Here is a 22993-nt window from a genome sequence, read left to right as displayed (position 1 = left end):
GAGTTCAGCTTCCCTCATTAGAGAGAGGAAAGGGATTTGGTGCCATCTGTCAAAAATCTCCAGGATTAACGGCAGGAGTGTGCGAACTGTGGCAACGTTACTGATGGTACAGTAAGAAGTCTCACAACACCAGGTTAAAGTCCAACAGGTCTATTTGGAATCACGAGCTTTCGGAGCGCTGCTCCTTCATCAGGCGAGTCATCATCCTCATCACCTGATGAAGGAGCAGTGCTCTGAGAGCTCGTGATCCCAAATAAACCTGTTGGACTTTAACCTGGTGTTGCGAGACTTCTTACTGTGCTCACCCCAGTCCAACGCTGGCATCTCCACATCAAACTGATGGTAGAACGCGAGTTGATGGGATTCTGGCTTCTCCCTCTCCACCGTGACCCACGACTCCCCCCATTCTACCACGCTCCCAGTCTCCAACTGCGATGGCCCCAAGGAGCATGAACTACCTCCCAGCAGAAGGTCGATTAAGATATTTCCAAACTGCTGGCGAGGCAAGAAATAGGATTTTTGAATGTAGGTGTGGGGAGGGGTTGTCTACCACTGCGTGTCCCACAAGACGGTCAGACGACATTCTCAATGAGAACACAAGAACTAGGAAGTCGCCCTTCGATCCATCCAATTGCGGAGCTCAAATTCAGAAGCATCTTGTCAAATCAAACTGGGCTTGCCTTGGCCTCAGGATTGATGGGGAATAAAATTGATTCGGGTTGGATGAAGAAGAATGGACATCAAGCAGGAGGAAAATTCGGAATGAATCGACAATCCACTCTGTTGGGCAATGATCACTTCTTAAACTACTGGCAATTTCATCAAAAAATGCAGGAAACGGTTTTTAAACTAATATAACAGAAGCCATTTTACTATTAAACTATGGCAACTCCTCTTTAAACTACAGTCCCTTACCATTCTCCCTTTAATAACCTTACTTCCTGAATTAATCTCCCTCATTTTGCTCACTTCCTATCATTTTTTAAATTCACTTATGGGCATCACTGGCTAGACCAGCATTCATTGCTCTTCCTTAATTGCCCTCAAGAAGGTGAGCTGCCTTCTTGAACCTGCTGTGGTCCATGAGGTGTAGGTGCACCCACTGTGCTATTAGGGTGGGAGTTCCAGGATTTTGACCCAGTGAAGGAATGGCGACATATTTCCAGGTCAGGATGTTGAGTGTCTTGGACAGGAACCTCCAGATTAATACAATCATGAATTTGGAAGGATTAAGGATCCCTGGTGAATTCCTACAATGATGTGGAGATGCCGGCGTTGAACTGGGGTAAACACAGTAAGAAGTGTGGCTTTTGCTACCAAATAAACCTGTTGGACTTTAACCTGGTGTTGTTAAACTTCTTACTGAATTCCTACAAGACATCTTGTCGATGTTACGCACTGTTGCCACTGTGTGTCAGTGGCGAAGGGTGTGAATGTTTTCTGTGGATGGGGTGGCAGTCAAATTGGCTGCTTTATCTTGGACGATAGAAACTAGAAGCAGGAGTAGGCCATTCGGCCCTTCAAACCTGCTCTACCATTCATTTTGACCATGGCTGATCATCAAATTCAATATCCTGATCTTGCCTTCCCCCCCCATATCCCTTGATCCCTTTAGCCCCCAGAGCTATACCTAACTCCTTCTTGAAATCACACAACGTTTTGGCCTCAGCTACTTTCTGTGGTAGTGAATTCCACACATTTACCACTCTCTGGGTGAAGAAATTTCTCCTCACCTCAGTCCTAAAAGGTTTATCCCTTATCCTCAAATTATGAGCCCTTCTTCTGGACTCCCTTACCATAGGAACATCCTTTCTGAATCTCTAATCCTGTCGAGTTTCTTCAGTGTTGTTGGAGCTGCGCTCATCCAGTCAAGTGGACAGTATTCCATCACACTCTTGACTACTGCCTTTTGGCTGGTAGACAGGCTTTGGGGAGTCAGGAGATAAGTTACTCACCGTGGGATTCCCAATCTCTGACTTGCTCTGGTAGCCACAGTATTTATATGGCTAGCCCAGTTCAGGTTCTGGTCAATGGTAACCCCTATTATGTTGATAGTGGGTAAAATCAGCGATGGTAACGCCATTGAACGTCAAACATAGAAAATAGTAGCAGGAGTAGGCCCTTTGAGCCTGAATTTTCTTTTCATTTTCTAGTGTTGGGGAGACAGAAGCAGATTCCGAACTGGGGCGATGGTTAGATCTTCTCATGTTGGAGATGGGCATTGCCCGTCACTTGTGTGGCATGAATGTGGCTTGCCACCTGTCAGCCCAAGTCTTGATGTTGTCCAGGTATTTGGAAATGGAACTACTTCTGCAATGACCTACTTATGCAATGCATTGTGTTCTCACACAGTGAGTGACTTTTTCCATGAATTTTCTTTTAGGTGGCCGAGTTTGTGCGCTAAGGTTGTTCCCCCATCCCCAGTCTGGCTTCCTCTATCAGAAGGAAGAGATGTGCCTTGTCTAGAGTGTCAACTACTGAATTAGGTCACCCCTCACCACCTTCACGGACCTGGCAAAGATATCAGATGTTGTTTCTGTCTCACAATGCAATCTCTCAGTTAATTCATTTCACCGTAGAATAACAGAGTATGTGTCCCTTGTGGACCAGCTAATCGGGAAGTCAGCCTTGTACAAGACTCCAAAGCGGTTTCAACAGATGCGACTGAGTGGAGGAAAGACCTACTGTGGAGGAAGGAAGTGGAGCTAGATTGCAGGGAGGAAGTTAGGGAGCCTATAGAAGCAGAGATCGCACAGAGAGGAGGGGGTTTAGTTAATAAGCAGGGGAAGCTGGTTAGTTTGCAATTTCACTGCACACTGCCACAAAGCCAAAATAAAAAACACAGTCACCCCATAATTAGCGAGAGAGAGAGAAGCAGAGGGCTGAACCTCAGGGTAACACCGTTCTGATAACACCAGGGGAAGTTCAGTGAAAAGACAACTTGCAAAGTTGGCCACACCTGGGGCTAGCCGCTGTCTTTGTTAGACTCCAGCACACAAGGATTTTAAAAGGAAGTTCTTAGCTGCAAGTCTGTCACAGTTCACTGAACGGGAGCGGGATCACATTTCTTTTGCTCATCTTGGTAAAGATAAGTGTATCGGCCCAGCTGGGGGTTTGTTGCTTCACTTTAGTGCTAGGTTTTCCTGGCTGTGAGGAGGGTTTTCTGCAGTGAGATTTCTTCAGGCTGATTGGGAAGCTCCCAATAAAGTGACAATGCCCTCTCCCAAATTCCCTGAACCGTCAACCTCCCCAGGACCAGGAGGTTATGGGTCAACACTGATCTCTATTTGTTTAGGACAGGTGTTGGGGACGTTCAGTGGCAGTAACATACCACTCTTAAAAATGCATAAATGTCTCTTTTTAAATAATATTTGGAGTGCTGTCTTAATGTGGAATTTATTTAGTGTGAGATTGGACCCGTGGTCTATTGGTTCATTACAGCTGGGCCAGTAATGGAGGTTATTAAATGCATTTTTAGAATTGCGGTATAAATAGGCCATTCGGTCCATGTGGTTTATGCTTGAAACAAGCCCCCTGTCTCACCCGACTTCATGTCACCCTGTCAGTGTATATTCCTATCTACTTATCCAGCATTCCTGTAAACCCACATATGCTATTCAATATAATTACTCCTTGTGTTAGCAAGTTTCACATTTCACTCCCTGGGTAAGAAAGGTTCACATTTATTGGAGTTATCAGCGACTTAATGGCCCCAACTTTCATTCTCTCTTACTAGTGGAACTATCTTCTCTACATTTAATTATCCCATCAAACCCCGAGGATTTTAAAAACTTCTGTATTAGGTCACCCCCTCGGCCTTCTCTTTCCAAGAGAAGCCTGGGATCAATCCCGTGTGGAGTTCTCCCTCGACCCTACCCAGGGACTGAAGAGAAGGAATCAGGCTTTACCACATTGTTGATCTTAAACCAATGGACAATGGTGATGGGCGCACGCCCACAGTTTCTTGACGTGTGAATCGGTGAGTGTGGCTCTGTGCTGGGACAGGCTGAGAAAAATTAGCTTTGTACGAGACTGGTTCCTTCACCAAGATGTTAGCAGCAGGGCTGCCAACCCTGGCCTGGAGTCTCCAGGAATCTGTGCTAGGACCCCAACTGTCCACATTATATATTAATGATTTGGAAGAGGGAACTGAATGTATTATCTCCAACTTTGCAGACGATACAAAGTTGGGTGGGAGGGTGAGCAGTGAGAAGGGTGCAGAGATGCTTTAGCGTGATTTGGGCAGGCTGAGTGTGTGGGCATCTGCATGGCAGGTGCAGTATAATGTGAGGTTATCCACTTCAGTAGCAATAATAGGAAGACAGATTATTACTTGAATGGGTGTAAATTGAGAGAAGTGGATACTCAATGAGACCATGGGTCCTCATGCATCAGTCGCTGAAAGTAAGCGTGCAGGTACAGCAGGCAGTAAAAAAGGCAAATGGTATGTTGGCCTTCATAGTGAGAGGATTTGAGTGTAGGGATAGGGATGTTTTGCTGCAATTGTACAGAGCGTTGGTGAGGCCACATCTGGAGTATTGTGTGCAGTTTTGGTGTCCTTATCTGAGGAAGGACGTCCTTGCTATAGAGGGAGTACAGCAAAGGTTTACTAGGCTGATTCCTGGGATGGCAGGTCTGTCACATGAGGAGAGACTAAGTCGGTTAGGAATATATTCACTGGAGTTTAGAAGAGTGAGAGGGGATCTCGTAGAAACTTTTAAAATTCTAACAGAGTTAGACAGGGTAGATTCAGAAAGAATGTTCCCAATGGTGGGGGGAGTCCAGAATTAGGGTCATAGTTTGAGGATAAGGGGTAAACGTTATGGAACTGAGGTGAGGAGAAATTTCTTCACCCGGAGGGTGGTGAATGTGAGGAATTCGCTGCCACAGAAAGTAGTTGAGGCAAAATCGTTATCTGATTTCAAGAAGAAATTGGATATAGCTCCTGGGGCTAAAGGGATCAAGGGATATGGGAGGAAGGGGGATCAGGATATTGAATTGGATGATCAGTCATGATCAAGATGAATGGCAGAGCAGGCTTGAAGGGCCGAATGGCCTACTCCTGCTTCTAGTTTCCATGATTCGAAGATCAATTTCCAGGACACTGCTGTGTGCAACCCTGGAGAAAAACCACTGGAACATTAAAAAAAATGTTTTTTTATTTAACACTTTCTGGAGCTTTTCTCTTTACCAGATATAAAAATATTGAAAACTGGAGAAAAGGGCTGGAAGTTTAAGATCATCCAAAGGGGTAATGAGTCTTTTTGCTTTGTTGCAAAAAAAAAGGCAGGACATGACGGATGGATGTAAGAACTAAAATAAGCAAAATACTGCGGATGCTGGAATCCGAAACAAAAACAGAGACGCTGGAAAAACTCTCAGATGCTGCCAGACCTGCTGGGTTTTTCCAATATGCTCTGTTTTTGTGGCGAGCTTGGATAAGTTGGCTGATTTTAGTGATTGGAGTGTGGGGGTCAAGTCTTGCGATGAAACTTCCAGGGATACATTTGATCATCACTGGCAACCCTGGTTAGCAGCTTACAGCTTAGGGGCAGCACGGTGGCACAGTGGTTAGGACTGCTACCTCACAGCGCCAGGGACTCGATTCCTGCTTGGGTCACTGTCTGTGTGGAGTCTGCACGTTCTCCCCGTGTCTGCGTGGGTTTCCTCCGGGTGCTTGGGTTTCCTCCCACAGTCTGAAAGACGTGCTGGTTAGGTGCATTGACCCGAACAGGCGCCAGGGTGTGGCGACTAGGGGAATTTCACAGTAACTTCATTGCAGTGTTAATGTAAGTTTAATGGGGACTAATAAATAAACTTTACTGATACCCATGGAGGTGTATCCCAGCGTGACCTGACAGTCTACAGGTGGGATCAGAGAAAGGAGGCTCTTCCCGACTGCTGGCAAAACATCAAGCTTCAACAGAGTGAGTGAGATCGGTTTCAAATGTGGCATCGCTATTTGGCTGCCATGGAAAGTTCAGCCTCCTCTCCAGCGGGACGTCCAAAGAACAAAGAACAGTACAGCACAGGAAACAGGCCCTTCGGCCCGCCAAGCCTGTGCCGCTCCTTGGTCCAACTAGACCAATCGTTTGTATCCCTCCATTCCCAGGCTGCTCATGTGACTATCCAGGTAAGTCTTAAACGATGTCAGCGTGCCTGCCTCCACCACCCTACTTGGCAGCGCATTCCAGGCCCCCACCACCCTCTGTGTAAAAAACGTCCCTCTGATATCTGAGTTATACTTCGCCCCTCTCACCTTGAGCCCGTGACCCCTCGTGAACGTTACTTCTGATCTGGGAAAAAGCTTCCCACCGTTCACCCTATCTATCCCCTTCATAATCTTGTAGACCTCTATTAGATCTCCCCTCATTCTCCGTTTTTCCAGGGAGAACAAGCCCAGTTTACCCAATCTCTCCTCATAGCTAAGACCCTCCATACCAGGCAACATCCTAGCAACATCCAGTGAAAAGTGCACAGGTTGCTGGTGGGTTGACATTATCATTACAACATTTCTTTGCCTTAGGGGAATGTTGCAAAGTTCTCCACTTTACCAGCCAGCTGACAGCAAATTTGCAAAGGATTTGGACAAGTGCGCCACACTAAACTACACTAGTCCATTCAGGAGTATAAGCAGTCTCTTAACGGTCAATTGCTACACACTCTTTTCTACACGGTGAGAAGGTGAGATAGCCCACAGAAACCTAGGTCTACATAGATCTTCTGACTGACCTACCTGAGTTAGTTCTAGAATATCCTACACATCGTTAGGCTGTTTTTGGAGAAACCCAAAAGAAACTCAAAGGGCTTTTTTAAAAAAAAGACTAGTTACTCTAGCAATAATGGTTTACTGATATGAGGGTGCGAAAGTCTTCAATGTGAAGACAGTGCACTGCTGGGCGTGGTAAGTGTAAATGTGACCCCCTCCCTAATTGAAGTGCCCAGTTTGAATTTGAACAAAGCTGGGCAGTTAACTGTTCCACGTTGTACTCTCCATCAGCACTCTCTCTTCATGCAGTCTAAATTGTTGTTTCCCCCTCCTTAGTGTTGGGCAATTCGTGCGAGCTATCCTGATGAGTGCAAGGTGAAAAACTTTGATAGCACGTTATTTTTTTTTCAGTAATTGCTGAAGTGCGGGGAAAAACGGGATTTGGATTTGGTGTTATCAGAACTCATGCTTCTGCTGTTCAGCCTCTGCCAGCAGCCAATCACAAGGCCAAAGCAGAGAAGCGCATACCTTCAGCTTGGACTGAATCTCACGAGCTTTCCTTCGGGCAAGAACCTGCATATGACTAGACACCTGCAGGAAAGAGCAAAGGGGAAGAAAAAGAAAAGCCTGTAACCATGGAGGTGAACGTCCCCCGGATTCATGCCGGTTGCACATACCTTGATGCTTGCTTGGTATTCCCGCACTTTCTTCCTGGCTAACACCTGTATGTGACTAGACACCTATGTCAACGAGATAATTTAAAAGACAAAAAACACAAATGAACGACGATGCTTCTGTCACGAGTGTACACAGTGCTTACATTATTAATGAGTTAGTTGGTTAGTTAGGGCATGCAGAGCCAGGCCTCCCGTAAAAAATCTCCCTCTTTCCCCAACCCTTCTCAAGCTCGCTTATAAACTCTATAGCTGCAAACAGCCATGCAACCGACAGCCACGTTGCTTCCCGGCAGGCAATATTCCTCCGTCCTTGCCTTTGTTCTCAAAGCCAGTGTCGGCATTTATTGACATTGGTAAGCAGCAATGAGCCTTCGGAGTTCCTATAGGACTGCTCCAGGAAAAGCAACTGAACTCTTCACTAACAACTAATTTAAGCTGACCAGTCGGGCTTGCGGTGTGGCTCACCTACACGAGCTAGCAACTACATATATTTATACGCTGTGGCCTCTCCCTCTGCAGGCAAAAGGAACATGTCCAGGTGTTGCACCCTTTTTAAATGAACAATGGGGAGGTGATGGCCTTGTGGTATTATCGCTGGACTATTAATCCACAAACTCAGCTAATGTTCTGGGGATCCAGGTTCGAATCCTGCTACGGCAGATGGTGGAATTTGAATTCAGTAAAGATACACCTGGAATTAAGAATCTACTGATGACCGTGACACCATTGTCGATTGTTGTAAAAACCCATCTGGTTCACTAATGTCCTTTGGGGAAGGAAATCTGCCGTTCTTATCCAGTCTGGCCTACATGTGACTCCAGACCCACAGCAATGTAGTTGACTCTCAGCTGCCCTTGGGCAATAAATGCTGGCCAGCCAGCGATGCCCATGTTCCACAGCTGAATAAAAACAAAGCAATCTGGTACATTCGCCATGGCAATCTCTCAACCCGCGTTCTCTTGCCAACCAATCAGCACCCTCTTCCCATGCAGTATAAATTGTTGTTCCCTTCGAGATTTGCTCTTCTTGTGAATCTGACCTGATGAGTGCGAGTCGAAAAGCTTCGACAGCATGCCTCTTTGTTCAGCAATATTCAACTTCGCTTAAGTCCTCAAGTAATTCACAAATCACAGCTTGATGGATTCGACGCAGTGGAATCTTTCTTCACCAAATAAGTCTGGTGGGTGTCCTTGCACATACTAGGATCACTCAAAAGATCATCAAAGCTTACCATAATTCAATGGAGCCCTCCTGCACCCAGCGTTTTGAGGTATTGTTCCACGTGCTCTGCCAGTCTTCGTAAAACAGCAACATTTTGTAGCAATGTATACAGTCAGTATACAGTCGGGAAAGAGACCATTCGGCCCACCGTACCTGTGCTGGCTCTTTGAAAGTGGTATCCACTCAGTCTTGTTCCCTTGGCTCTTTCCCCATAGTCCTGTAATGTTTTTGTACTCAAATACACGCACTATCTCCATGCTGTAAAGAATGATTTTTTCTCTTCCGCCACCCGAGTCCTGCGCACTGAAACATTGACATGCTTGCTGGATAATACGCAGGGATTTAAATTTGTTAGGAAAATGGTTAAGACAGCAGCAGGGCCACAAACAAAGGGTTATTTCCTTGGCAATTTAACACCTCTCCGATGACAGCTTAAAGCAGGAACCTCTCAACAACCCTATTTTCCAGGCCGTAAACAGATCCAAATCGTTTAATTTTAAATACTGGAATTTGCTGCTTTCTAGGGTAAGGAATAGTTGAGTACTTTTGATCGCTGCTGTCATAGCAGCTTCTCGATAAGTGATTCCCACTGTTCACGGCTAAGGAGATTTTGGGCCTACACCTTTTGGCTGCCCAGTCAGCAGGGGCTGTGTGTGAGCAGGATGTTTCCAGCCAGCATGCCCTCTGGGTCCCACTCACCACCAGGGATGTTCAATCAATCAGGGAAACCAGCCTTCACATCCCTGCTGTTTAAAGTTTTTTTAAAAAATTTTGTTGGTGTCACAAGTAGGCTTACATTAACACTGCAATGAAGTTGCTGTGAAAATCCCCTAGTCGCCACACTCCGACGCCTGTTCGGGTACACTGAGGAAAAATTTAGCATGGCCAATGCACCCTAACCAGGACATCTTCCTGACTGAGAGAAGAAACCCACACAGACATGGGAAGAACGTGCAGACTCGACACAGTCAGTCACCTGAGGCTGGAATCAAACCTGGGTCCCTGGCACCCTGAGGCAGTAGCCACTGTGCTACCGTGCATCCTTGCGTTTTAAAAGCATCTCAACTGGAAAGACTGCAGCAAGGACTGCAATTATCTGTGTGCTAGGTATGACTCAATAATGGACAGTTTACCCCCCTTCAATTTTGCTACGGTTCCTCGATGCCACACTCAGTTACTGCTGCCTTGATGTCAAGGGCAATCACACACCTCACCTCAGGAATTCAGCCAGTTTACAATGAGCCAGTATCAGCAAAGTGGTTAGCACTGTTGCCTCACAGCACTAGTGCAGAAGGAAGCCATTTGAGCCTGCACTGGCAATAATTCCACCCAGGCCCTATCCCTATAACCCTATGTATTTACCCTGCTAATCCCCCTGAGACTAAGGGGCAATTTAGCATGGCCAATCCACCTAACCTGCACATCTTTGGACTGTGGAAGGAAACCGGGGCACCCGGAGGAAACCCACGAAGACACGGGGAGAATGTGCAGACTCGACACAGACAGTCACCTGAGGCCAGAATCAAACCTGGGTCCCAGGCGCTGTGAGGCAGCAGTGCTAACCACTGTGCCACTCTATTTCTGTTCAATTCTAGCCTCGGGTGACTGTGTGGAGCTTGCGCGTTCTCCCTGTTTCTACATGGGGTTGCTCCAGGTGCTCCGGTTTCCTCCCACACTCCAAAGATGTGTAGGTTAGGTGGATTGTCCATGCTCGAATTGCCCCTTAGTGTCCCAAGATGTGTAGGTTTGGGGGATTAGCCATGGTAAATGTGCCATGGGGATAGGGCAGAGGGGAGGGCACTGAAGAGTCAGTGCAGACTCGATGGGCTGCAAGGCCTCTTTCTGTGCTGTAGAGATTCTATTGTTCTAGAGAGTTCTGGAGATGAGTGACCCAAGCTAAACCCAACCTGAGCATTATTGATCAGGTTATTGCTGACAATGCGCTGCTTGATAGCACTGTCGATTGCCCCATCCGTCACGTTGCTGATGGGTTAGCTGGATTGGACAGGCATTCTTCCACAACTGTCTCTACTGTAGCTGGGACTGCTTGGCCAAGGGTGAAGCTGCTTCTGGAGCACAAGTCTTCAATACTATTGCTCGAATGTTGTCAAGATCCAACGTGTTTGGGACATCCAGTGCCTTCATGATGTCACATGGAGTGTATCGAATTGGCTGAAGAATGACATTTAACGCTGGGACCTCAGGATGAGATGACAACTCGGCACTTCTGGCTGAATATTGTTGCAAATGCTTCAGCCTTAACTTTTGCTCTGATGTGCTGGACTCCCTCATCTTCGAGACGGGGGATGTTTTTGGAGCCTCCTCCAAAGGAGGAGGTTTAGTTCCTTAATCGCCCATCATTCACAATTGAATGTGTCAAGACTGCTGAGCTTAGATCTGATCCATTCGTTGTAGGTTCATTTATATTGGTTTCTCGTGTGTTGCTTCGGCTGTTTAGCACATATTAGTTCTGTGTTGTAGCTTCTACCAAGTTGACACCTCATTTTGAGGTGTGCCTGGTGCTGCTGTTTTACACGCTTCATTGAGGGTAGCTCCTTTGGCTTGAAGATAATGGTAGAGTGGGGGACATATGATTCACTGACTCTGACTATGTCAGGCTGTTGCTTGACTAACGTGTAGGACAGCTCTCCTGATTTTGGTAAAACCTCCACACCTAACCCAGAGATTTGGTCGTGTTCTCTCACCTGGGAGATGAAGCTGCGAAGTTAGCCTCATCTACTACGGGCAGCACGGTGGCACAATGCTTAGCACTGCTGCCTCACAGCATCAGGGATCCAGGTTCGCTTCCCGGCTTGGGCCACTGTCTGTGTGGAGTTTCCATGTTCTCCCCGTGGGTTTCCTCCGGGTGCTCCGGTTTCCTCCCACACTCCAAAGATGTGTGGATTAGGTGGATTGGCCATGATAAATTGCCCCTTAGTGTCAGGAGGACTGGCTAGGGTAAATGCATGGAGTTATGGGGATAGGGCCTGGGTGGAATCGTGGTTGGTGCAGACTTGATGGGCTGAGTGGCCTCCTTCTGCACTGTAGGATTCTATACTTAAGACAAGTTTTTGTTTTAAACAGTTCAAAAGCTGCCAAAGCTTGACCTGGTCAGTCTGTGGAATTCATAGAAATCATAGAAACCCTACAGTGCAGAAGGAGGCCATTCGGCCCATCGAGTCTGCACCGACCTCAATCCCACCCAGGCCCTACCCCCACATATTTACCCACTAATCCCTCTAACCTACGCACCTCAGGACTCTAAGGGGCAATTTTTAACCTGGCCAATCAACCTAACCCGCACATCTTTGGACTGTGGGAGGAAACCGGAGCACCCGGAGGAAACCCACGCAGACACGAGGAGAATGTGCAAACTCCACACAGACAGTGACCCGAGCCGGGAATCGAACCCGGGACCCTGGAGCTGTGAAGCAGCAGTGCTAACCACTGTGCTACCGTGCCGCCCAAATTCTATACATCTTTCTAGAGGGAGCTCATCAGCCAGGGCCTGTTGGTGCCCACTTGTTTAAGTCTGTACCATCTGCTAATAGCTGTTGCTTCTCAATGGCGAGGCAGCGAATGACACCAGCAGATTTGTTATCCAGTGCACTGATCCCTCTGCTTTCTACCTCCCTTGCCAGTTGTGGTCATTGGAATGAGGACAGAAGCTTCATTCATCGTCTTCCAGTTGGATTCCAAATCCAGAAGGTGTGAGGGGTTATTCCACTCGGCCGCCTGACTGCTCGTCATCTGGGGATTTTTACAAAATTCCAGCTATAGGGAGCATCCCACACAGTCTGCCCCTTCAGGAGAAGGAGGAAAATAACTAGAGGGAATAAAATAGAACCGGAGCCTAGGCAAAACGTCTATCTATTTGAAAAATATTTCTCAGACAAGAGCGGCTTTGCTGCGATTTGGCAGTTTTCAATCTTACTTTCACTGGAATAAAACAGAAAGAGGCCATTCAGCCCTCGAGTCTGTTCTATTCCATTAGCTCATGGCTAATCCGTGCCTTAACTTCATCTACCTGGCCTTGTTTCGTAACTCTTAATACCCTTTGTGTGACAATGATCTAGCAATGTCAATTTGAAGATTTCAGCTGACTTGCAGCTTTACAAGAGAACTAAGAAAATTACAGCACAGGAACAGGCCCTCCAAGGCTGCTTCGACCTTGCAGCCTGACTGAAGTAAAACTCCCTATCCTTCCAGGGACCATATCCCTCTATTCCCATCCTATTCATGTATTTATCAAGACGCCCCTTAAAAGTCACTATCGTATCTGCTTCCACTACCTCCCCCGGCAGCGAGTTCCAGGCACCCACCACTCTCTATGTAAAAAAACTTGCCTCGTACATCTCCTTTGAATCTTGCCCCTCGCACCTTAAACTTATGCCCCCGAGTAATTGACTCTTCCACCCTGGGAAAAAGCTTCTGATATCCACTCTGTCCATGCCCCTCATAATCTTGTAGACTTCTATCAGGTTGCCCCTCAACCTCCGTCGTTCCAGTGAGAACAAACCAAGTTTTTCCAATCTCTCCTCATAGCTCACAGTCCTATAGGCAGAATGTTCCGGATTTCCACTACTCCGTGAAGAAATGCTTCCTGACATCACTCCTGAATGGCTTAGCTCGAAGTTTGAAGTCTAGACCACCTCGCTCTGAACTGCCCCTCCCTCAGCTAATTATTCCTCGCTACCTATCAAATTGAATTATTTAAATCAGCAGGGAATTGAGAGGTTAGATTGGACATACACCTGCATGTGATTGGTAGGTGTGTGGTCCAACTAAAGTCATTTGGCCTTAAACTACAACTGTTCACCCTGAACCTGCCATTAGTCTCGCACCCCCTTGTAATCACTGCTTCTCTGTCTGTTCAACTGCTACCAAATAAACCTGTTGGACTTTAACCTGGTGTTGTTAAACTTCTTACTGTGTCTCAATCCCACCCAGGCCCTATCCCTGTAACCCCATGCATTTACCCGAGCTAATCCCCCAGACACTGAGGGGCAATTTAGCATGGCCAATCCACCTAACCCGCACATCTTTGGACTGTGGGAGGAAACCGGAGCACCCGGAGGAAACCCACACAGACACGGGGGGAATGTGCAAACTCCACACAGACAGTGACCCAAGCTGGGAATCGAACCTGGATCCCTGGCGCTGTGAGGCAGCAGTGCTAACCACTGTGCCACCCAACCACTCACAGGCTTAAAGGTAGTGTAGGAATTGCAAAGATGTTACCAGTAGTGGGCATTCTTGGATTGAGGTTACCGTGTGACAGAGGAGCTTTACAGTATTTGGCTGGTGCTGTATCTGATCTGGGGCTTCTCAATGCTGACACCGGCTGCCTGAATTGGAGAGTAATTTTCATCTTTATAACCCTAGTGGGGAGATGGTGGCATGTCACTGGACTAGTAATGCAGAGACTCGGGCTAATGCTCTGGGGGCAAGAGTTCAAATCCCACCAGGGCAGCTGGTGGAATTTAAATTCGATTGATAAATCTGGAATCGAAAGCTAGTCTCAGTAATGGTGACCATGACAACTATCATCGATTGTTGTAAAAACCCATTGGCTTACTAATTTCCTTTAGGGAAGGGAATCTGCCGTCCTTACCCAGTCTGGCCAACATGTGACTGCAGAGCCACAGCAGTGTAGCTGACTGAACTCTGAAGTGGGCAACCCAATCATTTCAAGGGCAATTTGGAATGGGCAATGATGCTGCTTTGCCAGGGACTGCCACATCTCATGAAAGAAAAAAAATACACAACCCCATTCCCAATAAAAAATAGTTCCCATACTCTCTCTCTGAGTTTCTGAAGGGGCTACAGGAGTAAAGGTTCATGCCTAAGCTTTCCTAACTGAACAGGTTCCCGAAGAATATTACTCCGAGGTAAGGTAGAAAATTTAGCCAATCGCTCCTAGCCCACCTGATCCACCTTGGAATAATTAACGATTAAAGGATGACACTTCTCTCCTTTAGAAATTACATTTAAGTGTTTGCTCCTCAGACCTCGACACACAGTGTCTCTGCTTCTCGGTACCACCACGCTGCCCATTGCCCAATCACCATGCCAGCCTCGAAGCAGCAGCAGCCACATTTCAGCACAAGCCACCCCCTTTTTGCCCCAAAGCAAAGCTTCCCCGTCCAGCTTTACCTGCTTCCTTGTACGTGTTTTGCCAGTCCGTAGCTTGATGTATCTCGCTATCAACTCATTGCGGCCTATCAGAATCAGAAAAGAACAAAATGACATCAAATCCTTAAATCGTCTCCATTTTCATCGAACACAAATATAACAAGCAGCAGAAACAAAATGACTCAACACAATAACCCCATGGCCCACCGTCAAAATGGCGGAGACAATCCAGGGAGACGGGTGACAGGTTGACCAGGGTTCCCAGTATTGGGTTAGTACCCAGTGATTGGTGTTGGACAGTGCCGAGGTTGGAGGCAGGACTGTGCTTGGCAGTGAGGGTATCCTTTTCCATTTCCCAAAAAAAGAGACCAGCCCTCACTGTCCCGACAACCTGGATCAGGTACATTTAATGGCCATAGCCCTTTTAGAGCTTTTAAAGTTTATTTTACTCGTGTCACAAGTCGGCTTACATTAACACTGCAATGAAGTTACTGTGAAAATCCCCTAGTCGCCACACTCCAGCACCTGTTTGGGTACACTGAGGGAGAACTTAGCATGGCCAATGCATCTAACCAGCACGTCTTTTGGAGTGTGGGAGGAACCCCACACAGACAGAGGAGAATGTGCAGACTCCACACAGACAGTGACCCAAGCCAGGAATCAAACCTGGGTCCCTGGCACCAGGAGGCAGCAGTGCTAACCACCGTTCCGTCCATATGCACCTAACTAACATGTCTTCGTGGAGCATTACCACTCTTTTTCCTGGATTCCCTAAACTATTGGGATTAAGACGCATCTCGGTGAGAACTTCCAAGAAATCGCAAGTTGCTTGGGTTTAACCTGGTTAAGGATCTGTCACCAGTGGCACACGTTTTCTCTTCACAAAAAATAAATCTGTATCCTACAGTCACATTGGCTCTGGGAAAACTGCTGACTCTGAAAGACAGCTGAGAATAACAACAACAAGAGCTAGACTTGTAACTTCCAGTCCTAAAACTGCAGGATGTTAGAGAAATTCAAAATGTGCAACAATTAACGAATACAAAGCGCTGGAAGTTTCCAGTCCGGCATCGTTTTGGGCAGGACCGGAACATTTAGAGAGCAACTCTCCAAATTTTCCCATCTCCCCCAGATGCCAGCCAACATCTTTGGAAGAGAAAGTTGGGAGAAGGAAATTGAGTCGAAGAGGAAAAGAAACTAATGGATTTAAGTCTGAGATATTAATAGAAGCTGTTTTAATCAAAAACAGGGGTCACGTGCCAAACTTGGGTCCAGTCGGAAGAGATTTGGATTGAGATGAATTTTTCTGCAGAGTTGTATGTTGTTGTCACCTCTCATGCATCACAATCGTTTTCAAAATTACAGCAAGGGTTTTGGTACCAGGAGGATCAGTGGCTGGGATTTTGGTTAACAATCCCAATCACTGCAGCCTAGCTATGAGCAGAGACATCCGTGGCAGGAGTTTCTAGCTAGTGAGGAAAAGGGAAATGTTAAGGTCTGAACCCCATTCCCTGCTGGCTTTGGGAGACTCTGCACTTTGTCAGTTACAGTCAGTCTGTGTGGGACAGAGTTTCAAATGGTCAGAATCTGAAGCAAACCCCAGAAAGCTCTTCCCACCCAAGTATCTTGGGAGACGAGTCAATTGGACTCCCAGGTGATGTGTAGCAGCTACTCCCTTCTCAGTTCGAGAAGACTGGATTGTGTGTTATTATTACAGCTTTGTCTCCTGTTAATGTGCTGTTTGCTGCATGCCGCCCGCGCTCCTGTACGCACGCATCCGTGCGCTCTCTCCTGTACGCACTCATCCGTGCGCTCTCTCCTGTACGCACGCATCCGTGCGCTCTCTCCTGTACGCACGCATCCATGCACTCAGTCCTGTACACGCTCATCCGTGCGCTCAGTCCTGTACACGCACATCCGTGCACTCAGTCCTGTACACGCTCATCCGTGCGCTCAGTCCTGTACACGCGCACCCGTGCACTCGCTCCTGTACACGCACATCCGTGCGCTCAGTCCTGTACAGGGTGAGTGGGATAAATTGAACATTCATCACAGCACAGGAGCTGTCATTTGTCAGCAGAAGCAGCCAGTGCTGGAACAGTCAATGGTTTGGCCTCCTGACAGGGATTACTAGTCTAAACACTGCATCCTGCCCAATCAAACAGCGGTTAGCTAAACCGATATTGAACTGATTCAGCTCCTCAGCTCAAATATTCTCCACAGGTGTCAGTCGTGGCGCAGTCCGTAACATTACTGCCTCTGGTTTCAGAGGCTCAAGTCCCACTCCAGTGAGCACATGGTCGGGACTGACACTCCCAGCGCAATGCTGAGCGCAATGCTGAGGAGCACTCACTGTCAAAAGGTGCCGTCTTTCACGCAAAGCACCAAACTGAAGGCCTATCTGCCCCCTCTGGTGGACGTAAAAGATCCCATGGCATTATCTTGAATCATAGAATCTCTCAGTGCAGAAGGAGGCCACCCGGCTCATTGAGCCTGCACCGGCAACAATTCCACCCAGGTCCAAATCCCCGTAACCGCACATAGATAGATTCATAGAAACCCTACAGTGCAGAAGGAGGCCATTCGGCCCATCGAGTCTGCACCAACCACAATCCCACCCAGGCCCTACCCCCACATATTTTTTACCTACTAATCCCTCTAACCTACACATTTTAGGATTCTAAGGGGCAATTTTTAACCTGGCCAATCAACCTAACCCGCACATCTTTGGACTGTGGGAGGAAACCCACGCAGACACGAGGAGAATGTGCAAACTCCACACAGACAGTGACCCGAGCCGGGAATCGAACACGGGACTTTGGAGCTGTGAAGCAGCAGTGCTAACCACTGCGCTACCGTGCCGCCGCTTACTAATAACAAAACACTTACCCTGAGCGTCACGCTAAGCCAGTCCTTTCTGCACTGTTTATTTATTAGTGTCACAAGTAGGCTTACGTTAACACTGCCGTGAAGTTACTGTGAAAATCCCCTAGTCACCACACTCCAGCGCCTGTTTGGGTACACTGAGGGAGAATTTATCATGGCCAATAAACCTAACCCACACATCTTTGGACTGTGGGAGGAAACCGGAGCACCCGGAGGAAACCCACGCAGACACGGGGAGAGCGTGCAAACTCCGCACAGACAGTCCACTGAGGCCGGAATTGAACCCGGATCCCTGGTGCTGTGAGGCAGCAGTGCTAAGCACTGTGCCACCGCGCCGCCCCTCTTGAAGAGGGGAGCTCTTCCCGATGCCCTGACCAACATCACGGGCGGCACAGTGGTTAGCACTGCTTCCGCACAGGACCAGGGATCTGGGTTTGATTCCCGACTTGGGTCAGTGTCTGTGTGGAGTTTGCACATTTTCCCCCTGTCTGTGTGGGTTTCCTCCGGGTGCTCCAGTTTCCTCCCACACTCTAAAGATGTGCCTGGACAAAGAAAATCGTTTCCAATTGGCTGAGGTACAATGACTCAGGGGACACAGATTTAAGGTTGCAGCCGAGAGTTGCGGTGGTGTTGGACGGGGAGATTGGGCGTGGAAGCTGATGATTAATGATTACAGGAGGAAATTGGATAGACATTTCAGGGCTATGTGGATAGAACCAGAGAAGTGAGACTGCCTGCATTTACTGAAGCTAGCATTGACTCAATGGGCTCAATGGCCTTCTTCTGTGCTATAAATGACTCTATGACTTTAACGACTGATCTGCTCCTCTATTTTGAGTTTTGAAGTAGTGACTGCTTCACTGCTGTGATTTGCTGATTTTTCACATAGCCAAGGCACTATCTACACATAGACAGAATATAAAGATCGTCATGCAGTCACAGCCAATAAAACAACTGGTTTGTGGTTGTGTAAAAGCAAGGTGAGCTTGCAGGGGATCACGGCTGGATTTCCAGGGGCTTTCCGATCATTTATCTCACTTGTTATTTGTGGGAGTTTGCAGTGTTGCTGTTGTGTTTTTCTATAAACTCCATGTGGGGAAAAGCAAGTGCTGTAAGTTTTGGAGTGGCGTTTGAAGCCACAGATTCCTGGCACTGAGGCGATCGAGTGTGTAGAGTCAATAACATCCACCTGTATCCTACATGTGACCCACACCTAGAAGGAATATGAAGCCGTGCCACATATCGCCAGGCCCTGCCTGTCAGGGGCACTCATACTGATGCCATGTCTACACTCAACAGTTGGCAATTCAGCTTGTGCAACTAAAAGGCCTGTTTATTATTATTTTTAAATCTAGTTTTTATTTATCTTCAGGGAGGATAGGCAGCAAAGTGGGTGTGACTTGAACCACACGCCGCTGTCATACTGGAGCCTGTGGTCCTGACCACACTCGCATGGTGGATTGACCACTCCAGAAACATAAACAGGCACAAGAAACAGTGCATTCCTGAACGTCGCCAACTTGATGGACATCAAGGCCAATCCCAGCCTTTCATTTATTGAGGGGAGCCAAAGAGCTTGAAAATAATAACAGCGGTGGTGGGCGGCACGGTGGCACAGTGGTTAGCACTGCTGCCTCACAGCGCCAGGGACCCGGGTTCGATTCCCGGCTTGGGTCAGTGTCTGTGAGGAGTCTGCACGTTCTCCCCGTGTCTGCGTGGGTTTCCTCCGGGTGCTCCACAGTCCGAAGGATGTGCTGGTTAGGGTGCATCGGCCATGCTAAATTCTCCCTCGGTGTACCCGAACAGGCGCCGGTGTGTGGCGAGTAGGAGATTTTCACAGTAACTTCATTGCAGTGTTAATGTAAGCCTACTTGTGATACTAGTAAATAAACAGTGCAGAAAGGACTGGCTCAGCGTGATGTTTAGGCTGTGTTTTGTTTTTATCCAGTAACTAGTATTAAGACAAACACGTTTCTAAGAGACACCAAGAGATGCTCACCACACAACAATTACTTCAAAGCAAAGAAATTGCATGATGGAGACCAGTACGGTAGCCATTTTACACAAAGCAAGATCCCACAAGCTGCAGCAAGTTGAAAGCCAAGACTTTTTTTTGTTTGGGGCGGGGGTGATTCTGGTTGAGGAAAAATGTTACCAGCACAGCATTTCATCAGCACACGAATGGAAGAATGAATATGAATTTATATAGCGCCTTTCACAACCTCCGGGCATCCCAAAGCCCTTTACAGCCAATGAGGTATCTCTGCAGCGTAGTCAGCTTTGTAACGTACGGTAACGCTGCAGCCAATTTTTCCACAGCAAACTCCCAAAGCAAGAACGAGGTAAATCTCATCTGATGTTGGTTGATGGACGGATGTTGGAGAGACACTGGGGAGAACTCATCAATTCCCCTTCAAAATCACACCACCGAACTGAGGGCAGATAATTCCGTTTGATACCTCATCCAAAAAGACAAGATTCCATCAGTGACGTATCAGCCAGAAGGCCCTGAAGTGGGACTTGAACCACAAAACCTCTAACTCAGCGCTATCCACTGAGCCACAATTGACACCTGATGCAATGGCATCACCAGCATCAGAATTTTTTTTTATTCATTCGTGGGACAAGGGCATCGCTGGCTTGCCAACATTTATTGCCCATTCTCCAGTTGTCCTTGAACTGAGTGGCTTGCTGGGCCATTTCGGAGGGCAGTTGAGAGTCAACCACATTGCTGTAGGTCTGAAGTCACATGTAGGCCAGACCAGGTAAGGACGGAAGATTTCCTTCCCTAAAGGACAGATGGGTTTTTTTGACAAGTAACAATAGTCAACAGATTCTTAATTTCAGATTTTTTAAAAATTGAATTCAAATTCCACCATCTGCCGTGGCGGGATTCAAACCCAGGTCCCCAGGACATTAGTTGAGTTCTTGGGCTAATAGTCTCGCGATAATACCACTAGGCCATCACCTCCCCTCAGAAAATGTGAACTCTTGTTGTTTGTTTAGTGTACAGTGTTCTGTAGTTGTGTGTACTGGCAAGGAACTGTACCATATCAGTCCAGAAAAGTTGGGAGTTTAAACCCTGGACTCTTCCACGTCAGGAGGTCTCACCCAGGGAGAGCTGTATTCTTACGAGAAATGGCTCGTGTCCTTGTGAGAAACTTTCCTCATCAGTGTGACCATAATTCCCGATTAGGGAGCTGCCTGATATTGCGTGTCTATAATTAGAATGGTGACTGGACTTTGCACTCACAGAACATGCTAATGCTGGCAGCGTCATCCCTCAGATGGGGAGCATCCAGGGAAGGGGCATATGCAAGCTCAGGAAAGCCTGAGTCGTTACAATTTATGGAGTGTGCGCTGCTGTGATTGTTCTTCAGATTCCACATTCACACACAAACATTTCCAAATTCCTCTCGCACTGAAAAGTAAACCACAATTAACCTCAGCCTGACAATCTGTGTCGAGACGCACATTCATGTGATCTCTCATACATCATTGCTAATTGAAAACAGGCTCCAAAGGTCGCACACTGACACGCTCCAATCTTACACCAAACTCTCTGTCCTTTCAAATTAATAAATCTTTCCTCCAGCTGTAAAATACAAACTATAGTTGGCTGGCGCTAGCCTGTCCTCTCTCGAGTCTTGTCTAAAGCTGCAAGGAAGGGTCACCACTTCCCGCACAGCCCGGCTATAAATTTACACTCTTTGCACCATGAGCTACCCAAACAGATTCTTTCCCACAATCTGAAGAGCGTACCTTGCTCTGCCAGAGGGACTGAGAAATTGCTGCGTGGAGAATAAACCAAGGCCCCCCCCCCCCATGTAGTTTGCTTCCCACCATTCTGGCAGTATCCCGGGTCACGGATAAGGAACCTTGCACATTAATCACAACGATCCAACTACAAATGAAACACACAGAATGCTGGAAAAACTCAGCAGGACTGGCAGCATCTCTAGGGGAGAGAGAAACAGAGTTAACGGTCTGAGTCTGTTTCACCAACATTGAGAGGGAGGGAGAATCTGTTAGTTACAGATTGCAACAATAGTGTAGTAATCTTAAGAGCAGGAGATAGGTGATGAGGTGTAGGGGAGGAGGAAGGAGTGTTTTTGCATCAAGACAATATCGTATGGGATATTAAAAAAAAGGTTAAGATGGAGGAGAAAGATCACAATCTTTTACAAGTCATACATTGTTGTCTCAATGCAAAATCACTCTGTTCCCTTTCTCCTGGTCATCTGTCTCTTGTTCTTAAGTTGACTACTTTTTGTTGCAATCTCTCTCTTAATATCTAACACGTTTCTCCCTCTCTAATTCTGAAGAAGAACCAAATGGACTTGAAGCGTTAACTCTTGTTTCTCTGCCTTCAGATGCTGCCAGATCTGATGAATTTTTCCAGCATTCTCTCTTTTTTTAGATGCCAGCGTCCACGGTACTTTGCTTTTTAAACTGGAAACTAATTTACAACGGACCCAAATATCTTAGAACCTTAGAAACCCTACAGCACAGAAAGAGGCCATTCGGCCCATCGAGTCTGCACCGACCACAATCCCACCCAGGCCCTATCCCCATATCCCTACATCTTTTATCCACTAATCCCTCTAACCTACGCATCCCAGGACACTAAGGGGCAATTTTAGCATGGCTAATCAACCTAACCCGCACCTCTTTGGACTGTGGGAGGAAACCGGAGCACCCAGAGGAAACCCACGCAGACACGAGGAGAATGTGCAAACTCCACACAGACAGTGACCCAAGCCGGGAATCGAACCCAGGTCCCTGGAGCTGTGAAGCAGCAGTGCTAACCACTGTGTTACCGTGCCGCCCTAAATATGACATGAAGAAAACCGCAGTGTAGTGAGCTTCAAGAACCGTAAGTCCAGATTCATTATTCCATCAAGAACATGTCGAAGTAATGATGTGAAGATGGGCACGTACCCTAAACTATTACATTCAAAAGGAAACCTAATTTGCATCAGAATTAATCAATACCATTTGCTGTCACTGCCTTCTATGTTCATAGAAACATAGAATCTACAGTACAGGAGGCCACCATTTGGCCCATCAGGCCTGCACCAGCAACAATCCCACCGAGGTCCTATCCCCGTAACTGCACATGTTTACCCTCCTAAACCCCCTGACACTAAGGGGCAATTTATCATGGCCAATAAACCTAACCCGCACATCTTTCGGACTGTGGGAGGAAACCCGAGCACCCGGAGGAAACCCACGGAGACGTGGGGAGAACGTACAGACTCCACACAGACAGTGACCCGAGGCCGGAATTGAACCTGGGTCCCTGGCGCTGTGAGGCAGCAGTGCTAACCACTGTGCCGCCCCAGAGTGTGGTGACTAGGCGATT

At 47.3% G+C, this 22993-nt stretch overlaps 2 protein-coding genes across 20 annotated transcripts in view; both read right to left on the bottom strand.

Moving 5' to 3' along the window:
- rpl10a (ribosomal protein L10a) overlaps positions 1 to 1383 on the bottom strand; it is a 368503-nt gene extending 367120 nt beyond the window's left edge. Inside the window, exon 1 of the mRNA XM_078197747.1 lies at positions 1379 to 1383. Within this exon, the coding sequence (XP_078053873.1) occupies positions 1379 to 1381 (3 nt within the window). The 5' untranslated portion in view covers positions 1382 to 1383. The remainder of the gene's footprint in view (positions 1 to 1378) is intronic.
- Positions 1 to 22993, bottom strand: part of LOC144479160 (transcriptional enhancer factor TEF-5-like) — a 260276-nt gene that overhangs the window by 71464 nt on the left and 165819 nt on the right. For 7 of the 19 annotated variants that reach the window (XM_078197725.1, XM_078197727.1, XM_078197736.1 and 4 more), the window contains 3 exons: positions 14764 to 14828; positions 7387 to 7449; positions 7238 to 7300 (listed from right to left, as the gene is read on the bottom strand). In XM_078197725.1, coding sequence (XP_078053851.1) covers positions 7238 to 7300; positions 7387 to 7449; positions 14764 to 14828 — 191 coding nt within the window. The remainder of the gene's footprint in view (positions 1 to 7237; positions 7301 to 7386; positions 7450 to 14763; positions 14829 to 22993) is intronic. The other 12 variants (XM_078197730.1, XM_078197739.1, XM_078197732.1 and 9 more) reach the window with 2 other exon arrangements.

Source organism: Mustelus asterias, chromosome 25 (genome assembly GCF_964213995.1).
Source record: "Mustelus asterias chromosome 25, sMusAst1.hap1.1, whole genome shotgun sequence".
NCBI lineage: Eukaryota > Metazoa > Chordata > Chondrichthyes > Carcharhiniformes > Triakidae > Mustelus > Mustelus asterias.
The sequence above is the reverse complement of the archived record's forward strand: the minus strand, read 5'-3'. Positions and strand labels throughout refer to the sequence as shown.